At 43.0% G+C, this 27,248-nt stretch overlaps 1 protein-coding gene across 1 annotated transcript in view; it reads left to right on the top strand.

The window, feature by feature from the left end:
- The window catches only part of PUDP (pseudouridine 5'-phosphatase), a 62,452-nt gene that overhangs the window by 23,700 nt on the left and 11,504 nt on the right, over nucleotides 1-27,248 (top strand). The window contains exons 2-3 of the mRNA XM_070605440.1: nucleotides 10,314-10,532; nucleotides 23,668-23,897. Of these exons, the coding sequence (XP_070461541.1) occupies nucleotides 10,314-10,532; nucleotides 23,668-23,897 (449 nt within the window). The remainder of the gene's footprint in view (nucleotides 1-10,313; nucleotides 10,533-23,667; nucleotides 23,898-27,248) is intronic.

Below are 27,248 nucleotides of genomic sequence, written 5' to 3'. Positions count from 1 at the left end.
AATGGTAATGAAATTTTAGTCCCATGCTTCTCACACGTGAGCAGACATCAGACTCTTCTGGAGGGCTTGCTAAGACACATTGCTGGGGCCCCAGGCTCTCTGGTTCAGTAGGTCTGGAGTGGGTCTCACAATTTGCATTTCCCACAAGCTCCCAGGGGATGCCAATGCTGCTGGTCTGCGGCCACATCTGAAGAAGCACTGCTGTGGTCCCAGTGCATGGAATTGATGAAGGATAAGGGGTTTGTGTGGAGGCGTGCCTTAAAATGAGAGCTCATGCGATTTGCGTATAGAAGTCTCAATTTCAATGCTGGATGGTAGATGAGCTCAATGACCTGGAATAAATTATTGAAACTCGTTAAGCCTTATTTTCTTATTTTTTAACTGCCTAATAGCATTTATGTATCAGTGACATATTTTTAAATATTGGAAAGTAATTGATAAATTGGAAAGTTTCTTTGTGGATGAGATTGGGATAGTTTTAACTTGAAAAGCACTTAATTATCAGTACCAAATTCCACACTTATTTTCCTGAAATTCCCCCATTTTAGAGAATATCTGTCTCTTAATGTTGTAGTTTGTCAGTGCCCAGTAAATCTTGCCCTCCCTGCTTCCTGCCCCTCTGTCTCTGACTTCCACTCCCTGCTCCCATCTGTTTCTTGGGACCCATTCTCTCTTCCTACTTCTGCCTCTGGCTCCAGAGCCAGCTGTTGCCAGTGCCTGGCTTTTTCTCATCACTTTCTGTGTCCCTCTCTGATGGCAAGAAGAAGAGCTGTGCAACATGGTTGGTGGTCAGATAGCAGAAGACAGTGAACAAGGAGAGACATAGATGCAGGAAACACATCACCAGTTTTTGTTGGAAAAAGAACCATTTTGGAAAAAGAGCACTGTGGCATTACCTTGCCACAATCTGCTAAGTTAAAATAATTCTCTTGAAGAAAAGCGTGAGTTGTTATTCTTTATCTTCATTGTCTATGTCTTACCCTTTCTTTAAAAAACAAGGGGATCACTTAGCTGCACCCCCTGGCTACCTGGGGACACCTGTTCTTGCCCTGGCAGGTGTCCAGGGGCATCTGGGGTTTACCTGGGAAGACTCTGATCATCATTCACAGCCTCGTGCGTCCAGGGCCCTGGAACTCTTAGATACTCTGGGCTACTCCAAGAGATCTCATCCTTCTTGAGTGCTCCCCACGTGGGAGAGTGCCTACCTGCCCTTGTCTGATGCTCTCATGTGTGAGTGAGTCCTGGCATCACCACTGTCACCAGCAGATTTGGTGTCTGGTGAGGGCCCACTTCCTGGTCCACCCAAAACACAGTGGTCATTTCACTATGTCCTTGTGTGGTGGAATGGGCATGGGAGCTCTCTGGGGTCTCTTATAAGGAACCCAATAGCATTCATATGGGCTCCACCGTCATGACCTAATCACCTCCCAAGGGCCCCACCTCCAAATCCCTTTACATTGGATGTTAGCATTTAACATGAATTTTGGGGGGACATAAACATTGTGGCCACCCTGCTCACTCTTCAATGCCCCTCAGCAGGGGACATGATGAGTCTCCTCTCATCAGCATTTTTAGGACAGTCTTCCTGGCCTGCATCACTTGAGTAGAAAGGGCCCACAGACCTCCCACTGTGGTCTATGGCCTTCTCATTTGCTTCAGTACTATGGACAGAGGAAGGAGTCTTTCCGGTTTTATGTTTGAGGCCATTATTCACATCCACCAAGATAGCGTCTCCCCAGAGAAAGCTCATTTTGCTCCTTATGTCCTGAGAAAGCAAGTCTTTGTTTCTTCTAGGCCAAAGATACGAGGTAACACTGTCTTTGGTCCTTGGGCACAACTGTCATGGTTTCTAAGACAAGTTTGATTTTCATTGACAGAGAACTGTCTTCATGCAGCCTGTCATTTGTCCCCCACATTCTCATCCTGATAGCCATGGGCTGACCCCAGGGACATCTACAAACACTAGTTCTCAATGTCTGTTCTACTCAAAGGAAATCTTAATTCATCTGTCTAGTCCTGCCATGGCTGGGCTTTTAATGCAGCTCTGAAATCGATGGCAAGGGCGGTGTTCTACATGTTGGGTGATCTCCCAAGTGTGTGAAATATTCCTCTCAACAGTGCTTCAGGTTGCCTCCATTTCCTAGAGGGGTCAGTCAGTTTTGTGCAAGATTGCCTATGTCTTGAGGACATAAAGATATGATTTTGATGGAATCAGCAAATTTCCTCTGCAACAATACAGAAATGACATTTTATGAAGGAAAGTTGAGAGGTCCCAGGAAGCTTTCATCACCATGGACTTGACGGGTAGTGCACAGTTGGATCAGTTTTAGCATGTAATTAATTACCTGTGAAACCATTCCATGCTCAAGGTAAAGTATGTTTCCAGAACTCCCTAAATTTTCCTTGTGCTCCTCAGCAATTCATCCCTCCTTCCACCCCCATCCCAAGGTAACTGCCAGTCTGCTCCTGAAACTACAGATCAGTTTACACTTCATAGAATTTCATATGGAATCATACAGTATGTACTCCTTTTTTATCTGACTTCTGTCATTGAACATAATTTTTTTGAAACACTTTCACGTTATTGTGTGTACCAATAGTTTTTTTCCTTTTTTATTGCTAGTAGTTGTATGTATGTTCTTAACTTTTTAAGAAACTGCCAAACTGTTTTCCAAAGTGGTTTTTATGTTGGGTTCTGTATTAGTTTCTTATTGCTACTGTAACAAATTATCACAAATAGTGGTTTAAAAGAACACAAATTTATTACCTTGTAGTTCTGGAGACCAGAAGTCCAAAATAAGTCTTGATGGGCTAAAGTCAAGGTGTTGACAGGGCTGCTTTCCTTCTGGAGGAGAGTCTGTTTTCTTGCCTTTCCAGCTGCTAGAAGCCGCCCACATTCCTTGGCTTGTGGCCTCACATCACCCAACCTCTGCTTCTGTCCTTAAACCTCCTTCTCTGATTCTGACCCTCTTCCTCCCTCTTATAAAGACCCTTGTGATGATTTTGGGCCCACCCAGATAATCCAGGATCCTCTCCCCATCTCAAGATCCTCAATTACACCTGCAAAGTCCAGTTTGCCGTGTAGGGTAAGATGGTCACAAGTTCTGGAGATGGGGGCATAGGCATCTTTTGGGGACTGTTACTCTGTCTACTACATGTTGTTTGTCTCATCATTGAGTTGTGAAGTTTGGTTCTTTTTTTTGTTTTGGTTTGTTGTTTTTGCTGAGGAAGATTCGCCCTGAGCTTACATCTGTGCCAAGCTTCCTCTCTTTTTTAGTATGTGGGCTGCCAACACAGCTTGGCCGCTAACAGAGCAGTGTAGGTCCACACGCGGGAACTGAACCTGGGTTGCTGCAAAGCAGAGCACATTGAACTTAGCCACTAGGCCACCAGGGCTGGCCCCTTGAAGTTTGGTTCTTTCTTTATTCTGGATATAAGTTGTGTGTGTTGCAGATATTTTCTCTCAGTCTGTGGCTTGCCTTTTGTTTTCTTACTGGTGTCTTTTAATTTTGATGAAAGCCCCTTTGTCCATTTGTTCTTGTAAGGCTCTTGCTTGTTGTGTTCTATCTTGTGTTCTATCTATGAAAACTTCTTATAACTCACCATTCCAAAGATGTTCTATGTTGTCTTCTAGAAGTTTTATGCTTCTGGTTTTGCATTCTCAACCAACATCCACGACATCTTGGTTTATGACGCTAAGGATGGATATTTTGGGTTTTTTCCCGTTTTTTTTTTTTTTTTACACTCCTAAACACAGGGAAGCACTACCTTTTACACACGGGCCTATTTGTAAGAGTTAAAGAAGTGCACTGAAGACGATGGAAGGCTTTCTCCCATGTGCATGAAGCACAGGGAATGTTCGTGGCCACAGGGGAGAGCGCATGAGTGTTGTCAGCAGGTTGGATCCTGCGGCGTTTGCTGGAGAACCAGTCTCCTCCCTTCCCGTCATCTTGGGTCCTCATCCCCTTGTTTTCTTTCTCCTCCATACTGCTAGGACTGTGTGCAGCTTCTGCCATCTGTCTGCCTGGCTTCTGTTTCAGGTCTGAGGAAGTTTCCTGCATACCAGGTGGTTGGGGTTAGCCGAGGGTGACATTTCAGTAGGTCTTCAGCTGGCAAAAACATTCTGGTTTATATACTGGCATTTTCTGAATCACTCTTTTTGCAATGTTTCCCTTACCCTGGCAAGTATTTGACTGTTCCTTTGTTTATTTTTTTTATCAAACATCAATGAGCTTTTCAGTTCTGATCACTGATTAGGTAACTCAGCAGGGACTGTTTTGGTCTCATTCCTGATGCTGCTGATCCAGGGACCACACTTTGAGACCCAGGGGGTTAAGGAAACCAGTGGTAGAATATCTTAGATGAACAGAATCAGTGAATTAAAAAAAAGTCTGTTCAACAATTACTCATTACCTACTGTGTACTATCAAAATGGCTTAGGAAAATGACACAACCCCTTTTATCAAAATGTACTGTATGCTGAAGTTTTACTATTAAAGACATTTCACATTGAAAATCTGTCATTTTTGGTGCCAGCCCGATGGCATAGTGGTTAAGTTCACACACTCCGCTTCAGCAGCCTGGGGTTCACAGGTTCGGATCCCAGGTGTGGACCTACACACCGTTCATCAAGCCATGCTGTAGCGGCGTCCCACGTACAAAGCAGAGGAAGATTGGCACAGATGTTAGCTCAGGCCAATCTTACACACACACACACACACACACACACACACGTAGTTTTCACTGCATTCAGAAATACTGCTCCATTTCTGGGTGAGGGCGGTAGACTGCTGCATCTTCGCCTCTGCCAGGTTGTGATAATTTGATTTTAGCTCAAGATGGGCCCTTCCACATGAAAACGTATTTTGTGTCTTTAAGGAACTAACCTGTCTATAACAACAAAACACTGGCTTTAGAGCACCACCCCCATTATTTTCTTATACTTGGAAATAATAAAAGTAAGACTGTTTTCAAGATATACTGAGTTTTGGAAAAAGCATTAAATTGCTTTATTCAAGGTGTGCAGGGTATGCAAGGTATAACTTGACTAGCAAGCAATAACCAATGTGGGCTCAGACTCCCTTTTCCGAAACCCGTGGACCCAGTTGTATTTAGATTATTTAATTATTATTTTAAAGAGATCTTAGAATGCATATGGTCTATGATATATACACTCTCAGGGGAACAGGATCTGGGGCAGTGCCCATAATCAAACCCACTGGTATTTCTATAGAGAAGTTTGTGAAGATTCACACAAAGCTTGATAAATATTAAACATTAAAACCACCTCATTCTAGTCCAGGTCACATTTTGCTGCTAAATGAAGACTTTCATTTGCAGAAGGTTATGGATTATGGAATTGGGGACGAGGAATTACATTCCTGTACCAGGCCGGACAGTTAGTTAACAAGCATCTATGAAGCTAGTCCCATGTGCCTGAAAGTTGCGATAACTTTTGTGAATGAATTCCAAATAGTTAATGGTTTGGGGTTTTTTTTCAAGTAAGATATTTGGTACGAGCACTGTTTCTCAGGTTAAACCCGTCTTTGCCATTATTGGAGCATGCGTGTACAGAGAGAAAGCACATCCTGTAATTTCCTCTTCCCTCATGAGTGACGACTGCGAGCGTTCCGTGGAGCAGCTGCACGCTGATGTCCCTGACTCTGTTGACTCCATGTGCTGGTGCTGGGAGTTCACTCTGTCCAGGCGCTGTGCTCCGAGCTCTGCGCATCTTATCCCACTTAACTGACAGACCGCCCAGAAGGTGTGGAAGGGTCTTCGTATTCCCACTTTACAGATAGATAAACCAAGGCCCATTGAGAGGGCCGAGCACGTTTTGGGAGACTTCAGCAGCTAGTCAACTGTGGAGCAGGACCTCAAACCCAGGCCACCTGGCTTCAGGGCACCTCCTGCCCCCTCATCCCCACACCTAGTCTTCTGACCCCCCTGATCCTGCAGACCAGCGGCTGTTTACCACCATTCCCCTAACAGAAACTACAAGTCCAAGAGGTTAAGAAACTTGTTCCAGCATGTGCAGCTAAAAAGTGGCCGAGCTGGGACTTCACCACTCATCCCTCAGATTCCTGACACTCTTGCCTTCTCCCAAACCTCACTGTCGGTCTGGTATGGAGACGAAAATGGAGGTGGATGGGAAAATCAGGTCTCATAATAGATGCTTGCTAGTGACAGGTTGATTGAGGTATTTCACTATTAAATACTGCAACTCACGATTTTAGAATTGGAATTGGGTGCTGTGTGCATGGTCAGTACACTTTCCTGCAAGGGAGAAGTGGGGAAATGCCCTCACCCCTTACTCTTTACAGGGTAAAACGCAAACTGACGTTGTCCTCTGAGAGCCAGGAATGGACTCAGCAAACATTTAAACGCATTCTCAAAGATAAAAGATGTGACTAATTATGTTACAATTACAGAACCTCAGCCTTAGACAGAACTTAGAGGCCACGTGCGTGCCTGCCTCCAGGTGCAGTGAGGCCTTCTCTAACAGTTCAGTGACTTTAAACTCAAAGGCCTTACGTTTGCCACCTGGGAGCCAAGCGTGCTGCTCGTGATGAAAATACAACCTTTCAGCCTCCAGGCCCAGGTGGCCGAGTTTCCATCTGCCATCTCATGCCCTCCCATCACCACCCACCTGAGGGCTTCACCTGTAGCAGCTGCCCAGACAGCTACCTGGGTTCCACTGAGCAGTGAGATTTGCCTCTACATGGAATGTTTTTCTAACATGCCTAAGGAAGGTAGTGGCTTATGTGGCTGTCGCATGTTCAAAACCATGTTGACTTTCCTATGAAAAATAAAACAGAAGCATGTTGAAAAGCATGAAGCTCTTGAGCAAGGGAGCATATGCATTTGATAGCTTGGCACAGCTATTTTATGCTCTTTCATTTTAGCTTCTGCAGACTTGTTTCCTTTCAAAATGCTGTCCCTTTAATTCGAAGTATGCTGTCATCAGCTGGCATAGCCATCCTCAGATGTGAGGAGTTTAATTGCTTGTTTAGATCTTTGCTTATTCACCGAGGATTTGGGATGATTTTATCTAAATTGTAAAGAAAAGTGGCCATCCGTGCAGTCTCCTACAGATTTATAATCCCCTGGTCTGTATCTTTTAATTTAAAAGCTCTATGACTTTCTAAGCTTCAAATAAACACTGTTTAAATCATTTTAAAAGGATAGCTATTTTTCTGTCTTCGGAATTAGTATTTTTTCTCTCTCCTTTCTTCTTCCTCAGCCACTTGCTTTAGCAAGAGGCCTGGACCATCCAGGCATCTTCCCGCCCGGCTTCTGCTCCTTTTGCTCACCCGCTTGTCTTTCAGACCTGACATTCTTTTCTCACTCACTCAGTGCCTGTAGTTTCTTTTGTCAAAGTCTTCCCCTCTCAACTATTAGAAGAAAAATGTTCAAGGGAAGAAAGTGATACGTCCTACCTCACTGCCAGTCCATCCATCTCCATGCCCTCAGAGCCTCACTCTCCTTCCCCCTCCCAGGGAAGAACAGAGAAGGAGTGTGCATTAGAGTGACCCTCCACTGAGAAGCCTTTTTCATCCTTGAGGACAAGAGTGGGCCGGCCAATCCCTCTAGTGTATGACCAAGTGCAGGGTCAGTTCTAGAAGACCCAGAGCCACTCTGGTTGTTAGCCAAATGCTGGCTGCTTCTACAAATGACTCCAGGAAGACTTTTCTTAAAGTCCTGCCATCTTTTGTACCAAAAAACAAGACAGAACAAAAAGCAGGCTCTTATCGTCCAATTCAGGGGCCATGCCGGCGCAGTCTCAAGTACCTCCCAGGGTGGAGATTCTGAGCTCTGTTGGTTGTGTGTGTTTTACAGCATCTCAGTAAAATCCAGCCTGTGGTCGAAAAGCAAGGATCAAAACAGTTCAAGTGCTGAAGATGACATTGTACCTGATACGCCACTGTGGGTGGTTTTGCCTCGAAAAGCAGGGGGGAAAAAAGCTCTTTCTGTTTCTGGTCGCTGTGGAGGCAGAAGCATCCCACTGTGGGGCTGTGGGTCCCGGATCGGTCCAGGGGAAGCACAACACCCTCAGAGGGGCAGTGAGAGGCTGGGCAGGGTCAACAGCCAGGAGAAGCAGGCAGGGGGCACAGCCCACCCTGAAAGCTGGGGGAAGAGCCACACAGAGCTGCCTGTGCTGGTCCCCAGAGTTCACAGGGGAGGGAGCGAGGGTGCCTACCTTGGCCCCGTCCACCGTGCAGTGAGCCAGGGACCAGGAGGGTAGCTAGCACTGGGCGACACCCACAAGGTGGCGGCCAGAGCACCCTTGCTGAATTCATGAGCTTAGCTAGTCCTCTGAGTGGAGAGCCGTGGAAGCTGCAGCAGACACCTCTAGTGCGACCACTGCCAAGAGGAGATGCCACCCAAGGAAGAGGTTCAGAGGCTATCTGAGGCAGAGCTTGCAGCCGCTGGTGTGGGAGACTTTTACTTGCTGAAGAACTGCCCTTCGCCTGGGGCCGTGGATTTGGCAGAAAGGTGGTGGATGTGGTCTGCTGCTCAGCCTCCCTTCACCTTGCATGAGAAGGATGCAAATGACACAGTGCGGGTGACACCAGAGTTCTCACAAGAATACTACTGTACTCTCATAGTACTGATCTGAGTAATAGTACCGTTAATACTCTTTATATATTAATATAAATATATAAAAACGTTAATACAAGTGTAAATATAGTACTATATATTATATTTTATATAATTTATTGTATGTTAGTAGTATCAGTATTGTATACCTCCTGTTAAAGTGAAAAGAAGGCCCCAGGAGGTAACTAAGTTGCCTGAGTCTTTTCCCCCGGAAAGTGGCCCGCTGGAGTCTGATTCTTAGACTGACCTTTCACCCTTACGTGGTAAGGCCTTGTGAGACAATAGAAAATATATATAGTCTGGTCTCTGCCTCTGGTTGCTGGCACTCCTAAAACCCATGTAATTTCCTAAGTGATAAGAGCACTAGGAGCATCTTTTGTTCTAATATGTGGTTTTCGACCCTGGTTCCTGACACCCAGCTCCTACATCTCTTGGAATTTCCTGGTGATAGGAGCATCTTTGGTTCTAATGAGGTGACTCTGGGTGGGCTCCTGGATGGGGGCACGTCACTGGAAAGACCAAGCCACGATCAGAAGTTCGAAACTTTCAACCCCATCCTCTATCCTCCCAGGAAGGGGAGAGGGGCTGGAAATGGAGTTTATGATTGATCATGCCTTTGTGAGGAAGCCTCCATAAAAATCCACCACGGTTGGGAGTCGGGGAACTTCCAAGCTGGTGAACACGTGGAGGTGCCACGGGAATGGTGCGCTGGGAGAGGGCATGGAAGCTCCACGCCCCTTCCCACATACCTTGCTCTACACATCTCTTCCGTTTGGCTCTTCATCTGTATCCTTTATCATATCCTTTTATAATAAACTGGTGCTCTAGCAAGTAAAATATTTCTCTGAGTTCTGTGAGCAGCTCTAGCAAATAATTGAACCTCTGACTTATAGCCGAGCAGTCAGAAGCACAGGGGACAATCTGGCCTTGCAATTGGCATCTGAAGTGTGTGTCTGGGTTTGGGGCAGTCTTGTGGGACTGCGCCCTTAACCTGTGGGATCTGATGCCAACTCCAGGTAGACAGTGTCAGAATTGAGTTGAATTGTTGGACACCCAGTTGGTGTCACACAAGTGCTTGGTCTGAGATAAAGCCCCACGCATCTGGTGACAGGAGTGTTGTGAGCGTGGTAGTAGTGTGAGAGTAAAGGAGAAACACAGGAGGTGTGTTTTTCCTCCTCAGGCCTGTACAGAAGGGTCCGGTGTCATGCAGGGCTTCCCAGCAGCACCACTGGCCAGGCGCTCCTGTTGGGGGGAATCCCACAGGTGGTGGAAGTGTCCCTAACTGCAGAGGGCCACATGCAGACCCTTTTGCACTCCTGTCTCTAGGTACCAGGTGGGAATACCAGGTGACGACCTCATATAGCCTCAGATGGAATTCGTGATCCCAAGTGCATATTTAGACTCGAATACATAGATGTTTATATAAAAGACAGTTTAACCATCACATAGACTTCTTTTCTCTCCCACTTTTTAACTTTCCAGATCACAGCTCCAAAGATACACCAGCAGACTGAGAGGAGGCCGCCCAGGGCCTTGTTCAGTCCAAATGACCTGTGAACATTTCCGTCCTTTCCACAGGTCTCCGCAGAAAGCTTTCTTCCCTGAACATGACCTACACTGTGTATGTAGACGCTTATCTGATAAAGACTTCGTGTGAACGTAGCATGCACCCTAAACATCTCAATATTTTTGTCTCATCTTTGTTTCTGCAGATACCGAACCGCTATATTCAGTGGTGTTTCAAGAAGTATGTGCTCGCTATGAGAAGAATTTCACCTGGGATGTGAAGTCCCTCGTTATGGGCAAGAAGGCACTGGAGGTGGCCCAGACCGTCATAGACATCCTGCAGCTCCCGATATCCAAAGAAGAGCTGGTGGAAGAGACCCAGACGAAGTTAAATAAGATGTTCCCCACGGCTGCTCTGATGCCAGGTGCCGTTTGTGAAATTGGCACTGTTGTCAGTCTAGGTTACTAAAGTCTAATACAGGGTGTGCTTCGTCCGTTCTCTTGTCTTGATAACTTCTTGGGAAATTCTCTTCTTGTTTGAGGCTCAGAGGTACTCCAGAGAGTGTGGTTGACACTGTTGTAGGTTGTGTTTCAATCTTGTCTTTAAGGGCTTCTTAAAATCGTATATATTCCTTTCACTGACTCATGAGGTCCAAAAACATTTGAATTTTGTTTGTATCAATGTTGTGTAAAGATTATATTTATGACAGAATTGCCTCAAAGTTTAACTTTAATATATGGTTTTGCCTTTCTCTTCAAAATCAGATGCAAGATTAATGTTTCAGCAACTATTCACATTTAACAAATTAATGACAAGTAAGCACATAAATCTCCCTAAAGAAGCTCAAGTTTTTAAAAAACGTCAAAGGCGTAATTCATTTTCACATGTCTGTTTCTATGCCCTTTACCTTTTCCTGTTTTCCTTTAAAACGTAAGATGACTTTTCTCCCTTGGGGCCTGTTAACTGAAGAGCAGTCAGAACTGAATCGCCTGTGGTTTCCTGCCAAAAGGGAGAAGGTCAAGAAAGTTCTAGATTACGGGACCAAAAAATGCTTAAAAAATGGAGAACTATTTTAAGATTCTTTCAGGAACAAAGTTGAATACTCAGTGTTTAGAATTCCTGGTGTGAGGGGAGAAAAAATTTACAGTCACAACAGTGATTTTAAATTTAAAATTGTATTAATATGAATCACAGTCATTTTTGAAACGTGTTATTTATATTTATACATAAATCCAAAGGAGCAGATTGGATGTTCCCTGGAACTGGAAGATTTCTCATAAAGGGCCCTGCTAATGTGGTGCCTGTGTCACATAGAAACCATGTGGGCTGTTCTTGTATTGCACACACGCATGCACGTGCACGTATGTATGACCCTCAGACGTGGGTACAAGTACCGTGATACCCACTCTGCATCTCCTGCCTTTCTGCACAGTTACCCTGACAAGCCTTAATGATGGAAACATATCCATATGGCTAACTTTTTTAAATCGTGGTAAGAAACACATAGCTTAAAACTTAACCATCTTATCTGTTTTTAAGTGTGCCGTTCAGTAATGTTAAGTATGTTCACATTATGTGTAACCATCATCACCATCCTTCTCTAAAACATTTTTATCTTGCAAAACTGAAACTCTGTCCCCATTAAACACTCACTCCCCATTCCACCCTCCCCCCCGCCCCTAGTAGCACCATTCTGCCTTCTGTCTCTGTGAATTTGGCTCCTGTAGGGACCAGTGGACTCATATTGTAATATTGTATTTGTCCTTTTTTTTTTTTTGTGAAGATTGGTACCTGAGCTAACAACTGTTGCCAATCTTCATTTTTTTTTTCTTTCTGCTTTTTCTCCCCAAATACTCCCAGTACATAGTTGTATATTTTAGTTCTGGGTCCCTCTAATTGTGGCATGTGGGACGCCACCTGAACGTGGCCTGTTGAGTGGTGCCATGTCCACGCCCAGGATCCGAACCAGCGAAACCCTGGGCCGCTGCAGTGGAGCACGTGAACTTGCCCACTTGGCCACGGGGCCGGCCCCGTATTTGTCCTTTTGTGACTAGCTTTTTGAACCTTGCATAATGTACTCAAGGTTCATCCATGTTGTAGCATGTGTTAGGATTTTCTCCCTTTTTAATACTGAATAATATTCCATTGTTTGGATAGACCACGTTTTGTTTATCCATTCATCTGTAGATAGTCCCTTGACTTATTTCCTCTTGTTGGCTATTATGAATAATGCTGCTATGGACATGTGAGTATAGATATCTCTTTGAGAGTCTGCTTTCATTTCTTCTGGGTATATATCCAGAAGTGGGATTGTTGAATTATAGGGTAAGTCTATTTGCAATCTTTTGAGGAACCACCATACTGTTTTGTATTGTGCTGTACCATTTTATTATCCCTTCAGCAGTCCACAAGGGTTCCAGTTTCTCTACATTTTCACCAGCACTTCTTATTTTCTGTGTTTTTGTGATAGTAGTCATCCTGATCTGTGTGAAGTAATATCTCATTGTGGTTTGATTTGCATTTCTCTAATGATTAATGATGTGAAGCATCATTTCATATGCTGTTGGCCGCTTGTTTGTCTTCTTTGGAGAAATGTCTATTCATGTCCTTTGCTCATTTTTTAATAGGGTTATTTGGTTTTTTCTTGTTGAGTTCTAGGAATTCTTTATATATATCTTATATATAAACCCTTTGTCAGATATATGACTTGCAAATATTTTCTCCCATTTCATAGGTTTTCTTTTCACACTGGATTGTGTCCTTTGATGTGCAGAACTTTTTAAGTTTGATGCAGTCCTGTTTGACTATTTTTGCTCTTGCCTGTGCTTTCAGTGTCATACCCAAGACGTCATTACAAAATCCAGTGTCATAAAGCTTTCTCCCTATGTTTTCTTTTAGGAATTTTATAGTTTTAGGTCTTATGTCTAGGTCTTTAACCCATTTTGAGTTAGTTTTTGTATATGGTGTAAGGTGAGGGTCCAACTTCATTCTTTAACCGCGTGGAGATCTATTTTTCCCAACATCATTTGTTAAAGAGACGGTGCTTTCCCCATAGAATGGTCTTGGCACTGTTGCTGAAAATCATTTGACTATCTATGTGAGGGTTTATTTCTGCTCTCTCTATTCTATTCCGTTGGTCTGTATGTCTGTCTTTATGCCAGTACCACATTGTTTTGATTACTATAGCTTTCCAGTATGTTTTGAAATCAGAAAGTGTGAGACCTCGAACTTTTTTCTTCTTTTTTTCAGTAGTGTTATGGCTATTCTGGGTCTCTTGAGAGTCCATAGAAATTTTAGAATGGATTTCTGTATTTCTGTGAAAAATGCCACTGGAATTTTGATAGGGATTGCTTTTAATCTGTATATCTCTTTCAGTAGTATGGACATTTTAACAATATCAGATCTTCCAATGCATGAACGTGGGATGTGTTTTCATTTATTTGTGTCTTCTTTTTTAATTTCTTTCAGCAATGTTTTGTAGTTTCAGTGTACAAGTCTTTCACCTTTTTGATTAAGCTTATTTCTTTTTTGATGCTACTGTAAATGGAATTGTTTTCTTTTCAGATTGTTCATTGTTAGTGTATAGAAATGCAAATGAATTTTTGTGTGCGTGTGTGAGGAAGATTGGCCCTGAGCTAACATCTGTTGCCAGTCTTCCTCTTTTCACTTGAGGAGGATTGTTGCTAAGCTAACATCGGTGCCAATCTTCCTCTTTTTATGTGGGATGCCACCACAGCGTAGCTTGACAAGTGGTGCTAGGTCTGTGCCAGGGATCCAAATCTGCAAAACACTGGCTACCGAAGCAGAGTGCATGAACTTAACCACTACGCCGCAGGGCCAGCCCCGAAATGCAACTAATTTTTGCATATTGATTTTTGTATTCTGCAATGTTGCAGAATTTGTTTATTCTAACAGGTGTGTGTGTAATCTTTAGGGTTTTCTACAAATAAGATCATGTCATCTGCAAATAGAGATAACTTTACTTCTTCCATTTTGAGTTAATTTTTGTGTGTGGTGTAAGACAGTGCTCTACTTTCATTCTTTTGCATGTGGCTGTCTGGTTTTCCCAACACCATTTATTGAAGAGACTTTCCTTTCTCCATTGTATGTTCTTGGCTCTCTTGTCGAAAATTAACTGTCCATAGATGTGTAGGTTTATCTCTGGGCTCTCGATTCTGTTCCATTGGTCAGTGAGTCTGTTTTTCTGCCAGTACCACGCTGTTTCAGTTACTATGGCTTTGTAATATGTTTTGAAATCAGGGATGATGATACCTCCAGCTTTGTCCTTTTTCCTCAAGATTCCTTTGGCTAGTCGGAATCTTTTGTTGTTCCATATAAATTTTACGATTCTTTGTTCTATTTCTGTGAAAAATGTTGTTGCAGCTTTAATAGGGATTGCATTGAATCTGTAGATTGCTTTAGGAAGTGTGGACATTTTAACTATGTTAATTCTTCCAATCCAAAAGCGCAGAATGTCTTTCCGTTTCTTTGTGTCTTCTTCAGTTTCTTTCAACAATGTTTTATAGTTTTCAGTGTACAGATCTTTCACCTCTTTGGTTAAGTTTATTCCTACATATTTTATTCTGTTTGTTGCAATTGTAAATGGGATTGCATTCTTAATTTCTCTTTCTGCTACTTTGCTGTTAGTATATAGAAGCACGACTGATTTTTGTATGTTGATTTTGTATCCTGCAACTTAACCGCATTCGTTTATTATTTATCAAAGTTTTTTAGTGGATTCTTTAAGGTTTTCTATATATAAAATCATGTCATCTGCAATTAGTGACAGTTTCACTTCTTCCTTTCCAATTTGAATCCCTTTTATTTCTTTTTCTTGCCTGATTACTCTGGCTAAGACTTGCAATACTATGTTAAATAAGAGTGGTGAGGGGCCAGCCTGATGGTGCAGCAGTTAAGTTTGCACATTCTGCTTCGGTGACCCGGGGTTTGCCGGTTCAGATCCTGGGTGCAGTCATGGCACCGCTTGTCAAGCCATGCTGTGGTAGACGTCCCATATATAAAGTAGAGAAAGATGGGCACGGATGTTAGCTCAGGGCCAGCCTTCCTCAGCAAAAAGAGGAGGATTGGCAGCAGTTAGCTCAGGGCTAATCTTCCTCAAAAAAAAAAAAAAGTGGTGAAAGTGGGTATCCTTGTCTTGTTCTTGTTCTTAGAGGGATAGCTTTCAGTTTTTCTCCCTTGAGAATGATATTAGCTGTGGGTTTGTCATATATGGCCTTTATTATGTTGAGGTACTTTTCTTCTATCCCCATTTTGTTCAACGTTTTTATCATAAACGGATGCTGTATCTTGTCAGATGCTTGCTCTGCATCTATTGAGATGATCATGTGATCTTTATTCTTCATTTTGTTAATGTGGTGTATCACGTTGATAGATTTGCAGATGTTGAACCATTCCTGCATCCCTGAAATAAATCCCATGTGATCATGGTGTATGATCTTTTTAATGTATTGTTGTATTCGATTTGCTGGTATTTTGTTGAGGATTTTTTCATCGATGCTCATCAGTGATATTGGCCTGTAATTTTCTTTTTTTGTGTTGACCTTGTCTGGTTTTGGTCTCAGGGTCATTTTTGGCCTCATAAAAAGAGTTAGGAAGCTTCCCGTCCTCTTCAATTTCTTGGAAGAGTTTGAGAAAGATGGGTAGTAAGTCTTTGAATGTTTGGTAGAATTCACCAGGGAAGCTGTCTGGTCCTGAACTTTTATTTTGGGGGAGGGTTTTGATTATTGTTTCAATCTCCTTACTGGTGATTCATCCATTCAAATTCTCTATTTCTTCTTGGTCCAGTTTTGGAAGGTTGTGTGATTCTAAAAATTTATCCATTTCTCCTAGATTATCCAATTTATTGGCATATAGCTTTTCGTAGTATTCTGTTATAAACTTTTGTATTTCTGAGGTGTCGTAATTTCTCCTCTTTCATTTCTGACTTTATTTATTTGAGCTTTCTCTCTTTTTTTCTTGGTGAGTCTAGCTAAGGGTTTGTCAATTTTGTTTGTCTTTTCAAAGAACCAGCTCTTGGTTTCATTGATTTTTTTTTCTATTGTTTTTTAGTCTCTATTTCATGTATTTCTGCTCTGATTTTTATTATTTCCTTCCTTCTACTGATTTTGGGCTTTGGTTTTTCTTTTTTTCTGTTCCTTTGGGTGCACTGTTAGGTTATTTATTTGGGATTTTTCTTGTTTGTTGAGGTAAACCTGTGTTGCTATAAACTTCCCTCTTAGAACCACTTTTACTGTACAGTAAAAGCTTTTGACATGTCATATTTTCATTTCCATTTGTCTCCAGATATTTTTTTATTTCTCCTTTGACTTCTTCATTGACCCGATTCTTCAGTAGCATTTTGTTTAATCTCCACACATTTGCGGCTTTTCTGATTTTCTTCCAGTAGTTGATTTCTAGTTTCATATCTTATTTATCTACTTGTTTATTTGGATACTAAGAATCTTACTTTTTAGCATTAGAATTTGTATATACTTAATTTAATTTTTACTAGCCTCACAGATGAGAGTAAATGCTTATCCATGATTCCAAAGTCTCTCTTTGAAAACAAGAGGTCATGTCCATACACCACACATACCCTGGAGGTGAGAGGATTCCAAGAGTATGAGGAAAAGCCACAGATAACACTGGATGGGAGAAACTTAAGATCATGCCAGATCAAACCAATGACCGAGGTCAGAAGATACCACTTTGACATTCTGAAAGGATTAGGATGAAGCACAAGGATGAGAAATTATACTCATCCTGAAGGGGAAGAAAGATGGAGAGGGAAAATGTTGGACTGTCTGTAGAGTAAAAAGAAAGGCTGGTGCAAACCTGCGGATCCAGAAACATATTTTTCCGTAGGATTTTTGTTCTATGATGTGCCAGTCGCCAAAATAGTAATAAAATAGATCAGGTTTTCTACCCTAAAAGGACATGCTTCACCCCCTATTTTCTGTCCTTCCTGCATTCTTTCCATCACCTCTTTTATCTAAGCCAAACCTGAATTCCACTGGACAGGTGACCACCTGGAGTCATGGTCAGGTGACTGTATTCAGAAAAAGTCACCGCTGGCCTTTCTATGTGTAGGCGTTCATTTTCTTTACTTATTTCTTTGTTCCCATTATTAAACTGTGACAATAGGAAGCGAATGGGTGTGGCTGTGCTCCCACAAAGCTTTCCGTGTGGACACTAAAATTTGAATTTCATATCATTTTCACATGTTATGAGATACTCTTCTTTTGACTCTTCCCCTTTAAAAACAGATGGTGAGCTGGATGTGCATTTCAAAGAAGGCCAGATAGGACAGAGGGCTAAGAAAACAGCAGGGTGGTTGAAATCCTGGATGCAAAGTGGCTGAACCCCTGGGCCCTCCGCCCCACTCTGTGCATCCAAGATGCCACCCTAGGCAGAAAATAGCATATTTTATTCTGTTTATAAACTGAACCAGAAAGACTTAAGATCTCAAATGATCAGGTGCGTGGAGGATGCAGAGACAATTGGAGATGAAAGGAACATCTGCCCGCTGAGGGTCCCTTCACCTCATCTCCTTTGTATGCACAACCAACAAGATACTGGAGAATTCTTCTCTGGAGACAAAGGTTACTTTATAAAGAAAAAGTCAAATAATGACATTTTGAGGGCCACCAGTGAAAAGGCCAACTCCCAATAATAGGTTCCGCTTGTTCCAGGCTCCCACTTGCACCCCAAGCTGGCACTCTAGGGGAGGATCCTTCCTGCCTCTTCCAGTGTCTGGGGGCTCCAGGCATCCCTTGGCTTGTGGCCACATCACTCTGATCTCTGCCTCTGTCTTCACGTGGCTTCTCCTCTGTGTCTCTCCTCTTCTTCTAAGGACACTAATTGCTGTGGACTGAATGTTTGGGTCCCCCCGCAAGATTCATAGGTTGAAGCCTTAACCCCCATTGTGGTGGTGTTAGGAAGGAAGGCCTTTGGGAGGGGATTAGGCCACGGGGATGGAGCCCTCATGACTGGGGTTAGTGTCCTTAACAAAGAGAACCTAGAGAGCTCCTTCACCCCTTCCACCACATGAGGACAGAGAGAGGACGGTCATTTGTGAGCCAGGAAGAGGGCTCTCACCAGACACTGTATCTGTCAGGGCCTTGATCTGAGACCTCCAGCCTCCAGAACTACGGGAAACATTTTTGTTGTTTATGAGCCACCCTGTCTGTGGTATTTTGTTATGGCAGCCCAAACAGACTTAGATACCTGTCAGTGGATTTAGGGCTGACCCTAAATCCAGAATGATCTCGCTCCAAAGATCGTTAATCACATCTACAAAGACCCTTTTCCCAAATAAGTTCATGTTGTTCAGAAGCACCAGGAGTTAGGACCTGGACATTTCTTTTGGGGAGCCACCAATCAACTTACTGGACTTGGTCACATACCTTTGATCTGTGGCACCATGGTGTTAGCCTACTCACCTTTCAGGCAGTTGCACAAGTCACCTTCTGAGAGAGGCTGTATGCTCCAGCCCCCTTACACAAGGAAGGGTTGGGGCGAGGAGGGGCTGAGCACTGTCACCAGAATGCATGTGTAGAAGATCTAGGCAGAGTCCCACACAGTGTATCTGGTCCCAGGACAGCGTGGGTGCCTCTTCTGCTTATGGGTAGCTGGATGGCATTCATCTGCTCACCACATGGGCTGACCCCAGTGACACATGCCATTCTCTTCTTAGGTCTCACTCCAGAGAGATCTAGACTTAGCACCCACTCCGTGGTTCTGAACACACATGGTGCTTAATGATGTGCACGTTTCTGTAAGTGGTGTCACGTCCCCATTTGTATTATCTCCTCACTGCAGGACTCTGTTTAGGGCGAGGTGTTACAGGTAACTCCTGAGTAAGGTTTCAATGGATATATCCACTCCATGAATGAATTCAAGGACCTAGCTTAAAGAACTCAGGTCAACTCTCAGTCTTTCCAAATCCACTCGAATGGCAGTGTCCATGTTCTTTCTCACCACTCTTGGGTCTCTAGGATGAAGTAAAAGGGAAGCATTCTTGTATCAAGATTGCTGGTTCTCCACATTTTGTATTTCTCTCCCTGTAGATTAATCCTCTGAGAGCTGATTTTTTGTAGCAATATGTATCTGTTTTTCTGCCCTTCCCTGAAACCACAGTAAGCACCCCAACCGCTGAAAGCTGAAAGCTGTTGCTCAGTCTCATTCATGTGTCTACTTAATTAACCAGCTTCTCTGCAGGACAGAACTCCATTTACATTTTTAGCCTTTCACTTCTCAGGGAGAATGATTGAATAAGATAAAGTTGATAGACAGTATTTCAAGGATACAGAAGTTTTTGAAGGAATCAGGCAATTAGGAATCAGGAGATGTGAGTGATGTATTAATGACTATGACCTGAAAGTAGGTTTATCTAATGGTGAGGACAGTGGCTAATATTTATTTGTGGCTTACCTGCATGCATCTGAAGCGATCACCCCTGTGTTTTTATGTGCATGACCCCTTACTTGCATTCCCGCACAACAGCTCCACAAGGAAACTTAATCTTTGCTACTCGACAGGTGACAAAATGGAGACACAAAGAGGACGCTTAATTTCCTGATGTCCCACAGCCGGAGGGCTGTAGTCAGGTCCTTCTCTGAGGTTTTATGTTCATACTGGTCTCAGACATTTTGAGGGACCTCAGTATGTTGTGATTGATTTAAAACAATCATCCAAAACCATTTTTGATTCATTCCCCTGTCAGTAAACATTTTGAGTATGCACTCCACTATAGGGTGGTTGTGTGTATTTGTCTATATATATTCCTGCACTGTTACAATGGGTGCATTACAAAATATTTACAGAACTAGAAATGTTAGAAGGGTAAGCTAACATGAAATAAACTATATTCAAATTTTTTAAATGAACAGCACCAAAGAACTTTTCTATCAAAATTTTCTTTTTCCAGTATCTTTTAGAGAGAGGCATGTGTTTAAATATGCTGCATTATTTTTTAAAATCTTGGTTTCCTCTTGTGTAATATAGTAATTTGAAATTCTTTTAAATTGAGATCATTTTTATACTTAGCTTTAATTACTATATCCAGACAAAGGTTCCTTATTGGCTATATTTTTGTTTTGAGCATTCTTTTATCCCATCCGCCAGTAAAGGAAAGGTGTTTTTTTTTTTAATTTAGTTAATAAATTGAATCCTCCATAATATTAATCAGTGGTTGTTGCCAACTAATTGACTGATGTGGCATTTTAATATTTTCAATGAATGGATTGAAAGCCAATAGAAACTCTTCATGTAAAATACTTTTGCACTGGTTTAAAATTGATTGTAAGTCTGAAAGTAAGTGTGTGTGTTCATGAGATATATGGATCTGTCGTTTTCTTGAATCACTTTGTCAGCTTTGATATCAGGAAATTGCTGGTCTCATAAAATGAGTTGGGAAGTGTTCCCTCCCATTTTCTGACCTTGTTTAGGATTGGTATTCTTTCTTTCTCAGATGTTTGCTAAATTCACCAGTGAGGTCATCTGATCCTAGATGTACGAAGGTTTTTAATTACAAATTCAATTTCTTTAGCAGATATAGGGCTATTGAGTTTATTAGCGTCTTCTTGAGTGAGCTTTGTATCTTTCAGAGAACTTGTCTGTTTCATCTGAATTGTCGAATTGATTGGCATAAAGTTGCTTACAATACTATGTTTTAATCCTTTTAGTGATTTTAGGGTCTGTCACGATGTCCTCTCTTTCATCACTAGTATTTGTACATTTGGATCCTTCTCTTTTCTTGGTCAGTCTAGTGAACGGTCTACCGGTTAATTTGATCTTTTCAAAGAACTAGCTTTTGGTTTAATTGGTTTTCTGTATTATCTTTTCTGTTTTATATTTCATTGATTTCCTCTCTTATTTTTATTCTTTCCTTCCTGTGCTTTAATTTGCTCTTTTCCCTTCGCTTTCTTAAGGTGAAATCTTAGATTATCTTCTTTCTTCCAGTTTCTTAATGTGGCAACTTAGATCACTGATTTGAGACCCTCTTCTTCTCTAATATAAGCCTTTAACGCTATAAATTTTCCTCTAAAAATGTTCCGGCTGTATCCCACAAATTTTGATATGCTATATTTTTGTTCTCTACAAAATGTTATCTAATTTCCGTTTGTGATTTCATTGTCCCACGTCTTATGTAGAAGTGTGCTGTTTAATGTCCAAATATTTGTGGTTTTTCCAGTACTTTCAATTATTGCTGCCTGTTTTAATTCTCTTGTCATCAGGGAACTTACTTTGTTTGATTTTAATTTTTGAAAAATTTTGGAGAATTGTTTTATGGCTCATAGTATGTTCTGTCTCATTGAATGTTTCATGTGCACTTGAAAATAATTTGTATTCTGCTGTTGCGTGAAGTGTTATATAAACGTCAATTCAGTTAAGTTGCTTCATAGTGTTTCTGAAGTCTGCTGTATTCTTGCTTATTTTCTCCTGGTTCTATCAGTTACTGAGAAAGGAGTTTGAAATCTCCATCTATGTTTGTCTGTTTCTCCGTTCAGTTCTATTAGTTTTTACTGTATGTATTTTGAAGCTCTGTTATTTGATGCATATACATTTAGAATTATTCTATCTTGTTGATAAATTGACCTATTTGTCATTATGAAATGTCTCTAGTTATTTCTGTTAATCATCATTTGGGGTTCTAAAGACCACTTGTCTGTTATTAGTACAGTGATGCATCACTTAACGACAGGGATATGTTGTGAGAAATGCATTATTAGGTGCCTTTTGTCACTGTGTGAACATCATAGAGTGTACTTGCACAAACCCAGACACTATAGCCTACCACACACCTAGGCTGTATGGTACTAATCTTATGGGACCACCATTGTGTATGCAATCCATCATTGACTGAAATGTTATTATGCAGCATGACTGACTCTTTTGATTAGTAGTTACATAATATATAGTTTTCTTTTATTTTTAACCTGAGTTTTTATAGATAAGTAGTGTCTTGTAGACAATATGTAGTTAGATCTCACTTTTTTTTGTTTTCATTTTTTCTATTCTGATAATCTCTAGCTTGGACATATTTATATTTATAAAGCTGTTATATAAGGTCATTATGTGCTAATTCCATCATCTCTGCCATTTCTATTGATCACTTTTTCCTCCTGGTTATGGGTTATATTTGTCTGCTTCTTTGCAGGCCTGGTAACTCTTGACTGGATGTTGGACATTGTGAATTTTACATCCATCAGAGTGGTAGATTTTGCTTTATTTATTTTTTTTGGAAGATTGGTACCTGAGCTAACATCTGTTGCTGATCTTTTTTTTTTTTCCTTCTTCTTCTCCCTAAAGCCCCCACCCTCCCACCCCTCCCCAGTACATAGTTGTGTATTCTAGTTGTAGGTCCTTCTGGTTCTGTTATGTGGGATGCCTCCTCAGCATGGCCTGATGAGTGGTGCTAGGTCCGCACCCAGGATCCCTAACTGGTGAAACCCTGGGCCGCCAAAGTGCAGCGCACAAACTTAACCACTCGGCCATGGGGCCAGCCCCTATTTTGCTTTATTCTTGACAGAATTTTAACTTTGTCCTGGCATGGAGTTGAGATCCACGCCTTCCTTTGAGCATCTCCCGGGACTGTTTATCTGAAGGGTCTAGCACTCACACTATCTGTTTTCTTCCTGAATGGTTTCAGGTATTTGAGAAAATGACTATGTCAGTCTTTTCTGCAGCACTTGAGAAAGTAGGGACATTGCCTCATGTGATGATTAAAACAGTAATGATTATGTGATTGTTTAAAATAGTATTTTAGATAGCACAGCACTTTGTGTGTATTTAGACATTACTGTTTTCCTAATCAGCCTTTTTCACTCATTTCGGATGACCAGCCCTCTCTTCGTTGGCTCTATGGAGAACTGTACTAAGCTGTGTGCTCTCTGTACTTAATCCTCATAGTTGATGAGAGCGTGGGAAATGTTCCTTTCAGGGGTGGTTGTTGCTCGGCTGCCTCAAGCCAGTTTACTTAACTCTCTAATCCCTTATTACTTAGTGCCACAGCTTTCCTTCAGCTGCGGCCTTCCCTCTCAGCCCCCGGTGGAGATCGTTTGTTGATTCCCTCTCCCCGGCAGTAGCATGAGGAACGATTGAACTGCTTTCTGTAGAATACAGGGTTTTTCCAGAAAACACCAAAAGCATAGCCTATTCAGTGCTTCAGAACACGAACCTGGCCCACAAGGCCCGCTGGGATCATGGCCTTCCCCAAGCCCCTTGCCGCCTCCCGGGTGCAGAGGTGCCTCCCAGGGCAGCTCTGCTGGTTTCTGCATTTTGGCAAGAGAAGATCTGCAAACGAAGCAACGCTTCTTTCCGGGAAAATCACCTTCTCTTTCTTTGGGAAATGCTACTGCTAGGCTCTGAGTTGCTTCCTTGATTTTTGTTTTGAGTAGGGTCTTTGAGAGCTGATAACCCCTCTTAAGAGAGTGTGTCTTGGATCAGATACTCTCTGAGAAGAGGGAGCAGAGTCAGGGGTCACAGAGCTAGCTGGGAAGGCCTTGTGGCCAGGTCCCTCCTCCACCTCACTGAAGGCTTTCCTTCCTCCTCCCTAGGGGCAGAAAAACTGATCCACCATCTGCGGAAGCACAATGTACCCTTCGCGGTCGCCACCAGCTCTGGGTCCGGGCCATTCGAGCTGAAGACCAGCAGACACAAGGAGTTCTTCAGCTTGTTTGATCATGCCGTTTTGGGCGATGACCCTGAGGTGAAGAAGGGGAAGCCAGAACCAGACATATTTCTGACTTGTGCAAAGCGGTTTTCTCCTCCTCCTCCCGTGGAGAAGGTGAGTCCAGCGGTGGTGAGAAATGGCAGCAGCTGGCCGCATCTGTTAATGCTGTTTGTCAAATGCAAGAGGTCTTTGTGGTCCCTGTGGACGGCTGCCACAGAGGGCTCCTTAGACCTGGAGAGAAGGGCGGTGGGGTCACTGGATGAGAGGAGGACAGTGAGATCATTTCAGTCTGTCGGGGAGTGTAGCCACCCAAGTCACCAGGACAGTGAGACCTGGCTGAAATCTGGGATACAGGAACATATCTAAGAAAGCTGACCTTTGGCAAAACACTGCCTAATGGACATTTGGCAGGAAAGGGAGGCCTTCACTGATGTGGGGCTACAACGTCCTTATTTGTAATGAGCAGACTCAAAGGCACACCTCCATTGCACTGCAGATAGAAATCATCAGAACTCACTACCCCTCACCCCAGTGTTTGTCAAGTGAAATTTTGTGACTGCAGAGTTTTTGCTCACAGGGACCTCTTCTTGCCATCACAGTTTCCGGGCTTCTGTGTGTTTCTCCACTGGAAGGAAGCCGCTGGTGGGGCTTTGTGCTGAAGGCCCCCTCCTCCTGCCTCTGTGGGCTGCTTCATTATGCAGGGTCCGCATGGAGATGGGGGAAGTGGTTTCTGTGACTCGGAAGAGCATTTAGAGCAAGTCGACGGAGGCTGTTCTGCGTTACTCCAGATTCTCCTTGCGCTGTGACAGCTGAGGTGGAGGGCTTAGCTTGGAGTCTCTGCAGATGCAGATTCCAAAACAATAGGGAGCTGTTCTTGAAAGGGAGGTTCCTGCTGGTGACATAAGTGTGTTAGCAGCAGGGAGGGCATTCCTCAGGGTGACAGTGTGCTCCCTCTTGTTCCTGTCTTTGAAGACTTAGTGCTTTGCTGGGCATTAGTTCAGGGAAGAGTATTTCTGTGAAAGGTTTTTTCAGGGTTTGCCTCTCGTCACTAAACAGTGAGCCAGAGATGGGACGCTGCCATTTACTACACAAATCATAAGCTTAGGGATAACTGCTCAAAAACTTCCTTTCAAATGCAGCCAAATGGCTGGGGCTTTAATGAATGATCTATTTTTTTGGCAAATGATCTGACTTCCTACATTGACCCTGTAAAGGCCAAAATATGTCGAAATACGTAACTCCTGTGTGGTTCTCTGATTCTCTGACCCTAGCTGGGCTTCCCATGATTCAGTTCAATTCTGACACTGACTACCTGGAGTTAGTGCAGACCCCATGGGGTAAGGGCTCAGTCCCATAAATCTGTCCCCTGCTCAGACACCAGCCACGAATGGGGTGCCCAGGCCACTGGCACTTCTGCCTAGCCAACTGCAAATTTAGGGCTTCCCACAACCCCTTTTCTTGGTTTGATAATTCACTAGAATGACTCACAGAACTCAGGATAACACTTTAATTGCATTTCCTGGTTTATTATAAAGGATGCAACTCAGAAAAGCCCAGTGGAACAGATGCATAAGGCAAGGTATGGGCATGGGAGAGGCGCAGACCTTCCATGCCCTCCCTGGGCATCCCACCCTCCCAGCACCTTCATGTGTGCACCAGCCCAGAAGCTCTGAGAACCCTGTTTTTTATGGAGGTTCTATTACACAGGCATGATTGATGAAATCATTGGCCATTGGGGATTGAACTCAATCTCCAGCCCCTTTCCCTTCCCTGGAGGTCAGGGGTGGGGCTGAAAGTCTCAACCCTGTAATCATGCCTTGGTCTTTCTGGCGACCAGCCCCATGACTGAAGCCATCTAGGGGCCCACCAAGAGTCGCCTGATGAGCAGAGACTCAGGCTTGGTTGAAAGGGGCTTATTACAAAGAACACAAGATGCTCCAGTGGCTTAGGAAATGCCAAGGGTTTTAGGAACTCTGTGCCAAGAACTGGGGACAAAGACCAAATGTATATTTTTTTATTGTTTCACAGCTATAAAGAATCATTGAGTGACAGTGGTGATGCATTTGTAGTGATACACATATGTGGGCTGATTGAAATCTCATTGTTGGATCCAACTGGACAGCAATTGTCTGACAAGGGACAAGCCTGAGATGGCCCAGCCACTAAGCCATAGGTGCAAAGCTGAGCCCTCAGGGGTGGCCTGAACACATCCTGGTGGAACCTGTGTCAGCTGCTTTTATCAGGACATCTGTGTGGTGTGCTTGGTATCTTACTGTAAATTCCATAGAAATTTGTTGTTTTTTCCTAAGAACTTCTCCCTCTCTCCTAAAGAATTTTTCCATACCTCCAGGTTATAAAGCCCTCTTCGTAGAAATGCCATTTTCTTTGTTTGGGGCAACTTGTTGTTTCTCTATTCACAGATAAAGTGAGGGTACCGCGAGCATTCAGAGCACGCAGGTGCCTGCTTTCAGTACTGTCTTTACAGCTGATAAAGACTCGAGGTTTGCCTTTGGTGTGATCTGGGTGTAGAGCTGAGACCATTAAAGGAAGAGGATACTCCATTTCTTTCAACTACAGGCAGTCCTTTTGAAAGGTGGTCCTTCTTTTGAAAGGCGCCACATTAATGGAAACATAGTGTTTCCACGTTTTAAAGTACATATGGAAACAAAGTTTACATGGAAAGCACATGTTCATGGTATGAGACCAATTGCACTGACACCCTGCAAAGCAAGACAAGCCCCTAGCTCCCATACGCATAAGTTTCCCTTAACAAGGCACCCAACTAGAGAGGCCTGCTGAATGGGGTTTTCACATCCCACGTTGTTCTCATCGACAGTGTTTGTTTCAGAATTGTCAAAGAAAAGTGAGCAGTTGCGTATCTTAAGAATTTAGCTCTTCAAGTGTTCTGGACATAGCCCTTGTTGCTAGTCCATGTTTATTTGTGGGTATATTTGGCTTGCAGAGAGGAAACCTTTCTTTGTCATATTTCTTAGGCAAATATAATTAAGGCTTTTTGGGTTTTTCCTCATGTGGTGTGCATATTGTAACACTAAAGGAGGATTTTACTGTGTCCCTGGTTGCGGAGGGACCTGTAATTTTGTACTTGGATTTGTCTCCCTGACATGTGAAGCAGGGGCAGAGCGGCTTGTTGAAATATGACGTGACTCTCAGATGGCGACCGGCTGCTCTCTCTTTGGCGCAGTGCAGGCGTGAGCATAGACAGCTGTAGTGCACCTCCAGAGTTCAGGGGCATTTCATGCGATTCTGAAGTCACTAGAGAGACTCACTGGCCATCGAGACTTTCTTATCCTGGGGATGTCAGCAAATTCGTTGGGTGCAGTAGCAGTACTAGGTGAGTAGTACAACACCAGTGGTGTGAAAGAGAGAGATGATGTGAGTGTTACCATTTTACTCGGAGAAAACGCCTAACAGAGCTGGCATGCAGTAATTAAGTGTTCATTGAAA

Source organism: Equus przewalskii, chromosome X, assembly GCF_037783145.1.
Source record: "Equus przewalskii isolate Varuska chromosome X, EquPr2, whole genome shotgun sequence".
Classification (NCBI taxonomy): domain Eukaryota; kingdom Metazoa; phylum Chordata; class Mammalia; order Perissodactyla; family Equidae; genus Equus; species Equus przewalskii.
The sequence above is the reverse complement of the archived record's forward strand: the minus strand, read 5'-3'. Positions and strand labels throughout refer to the sequence as shown.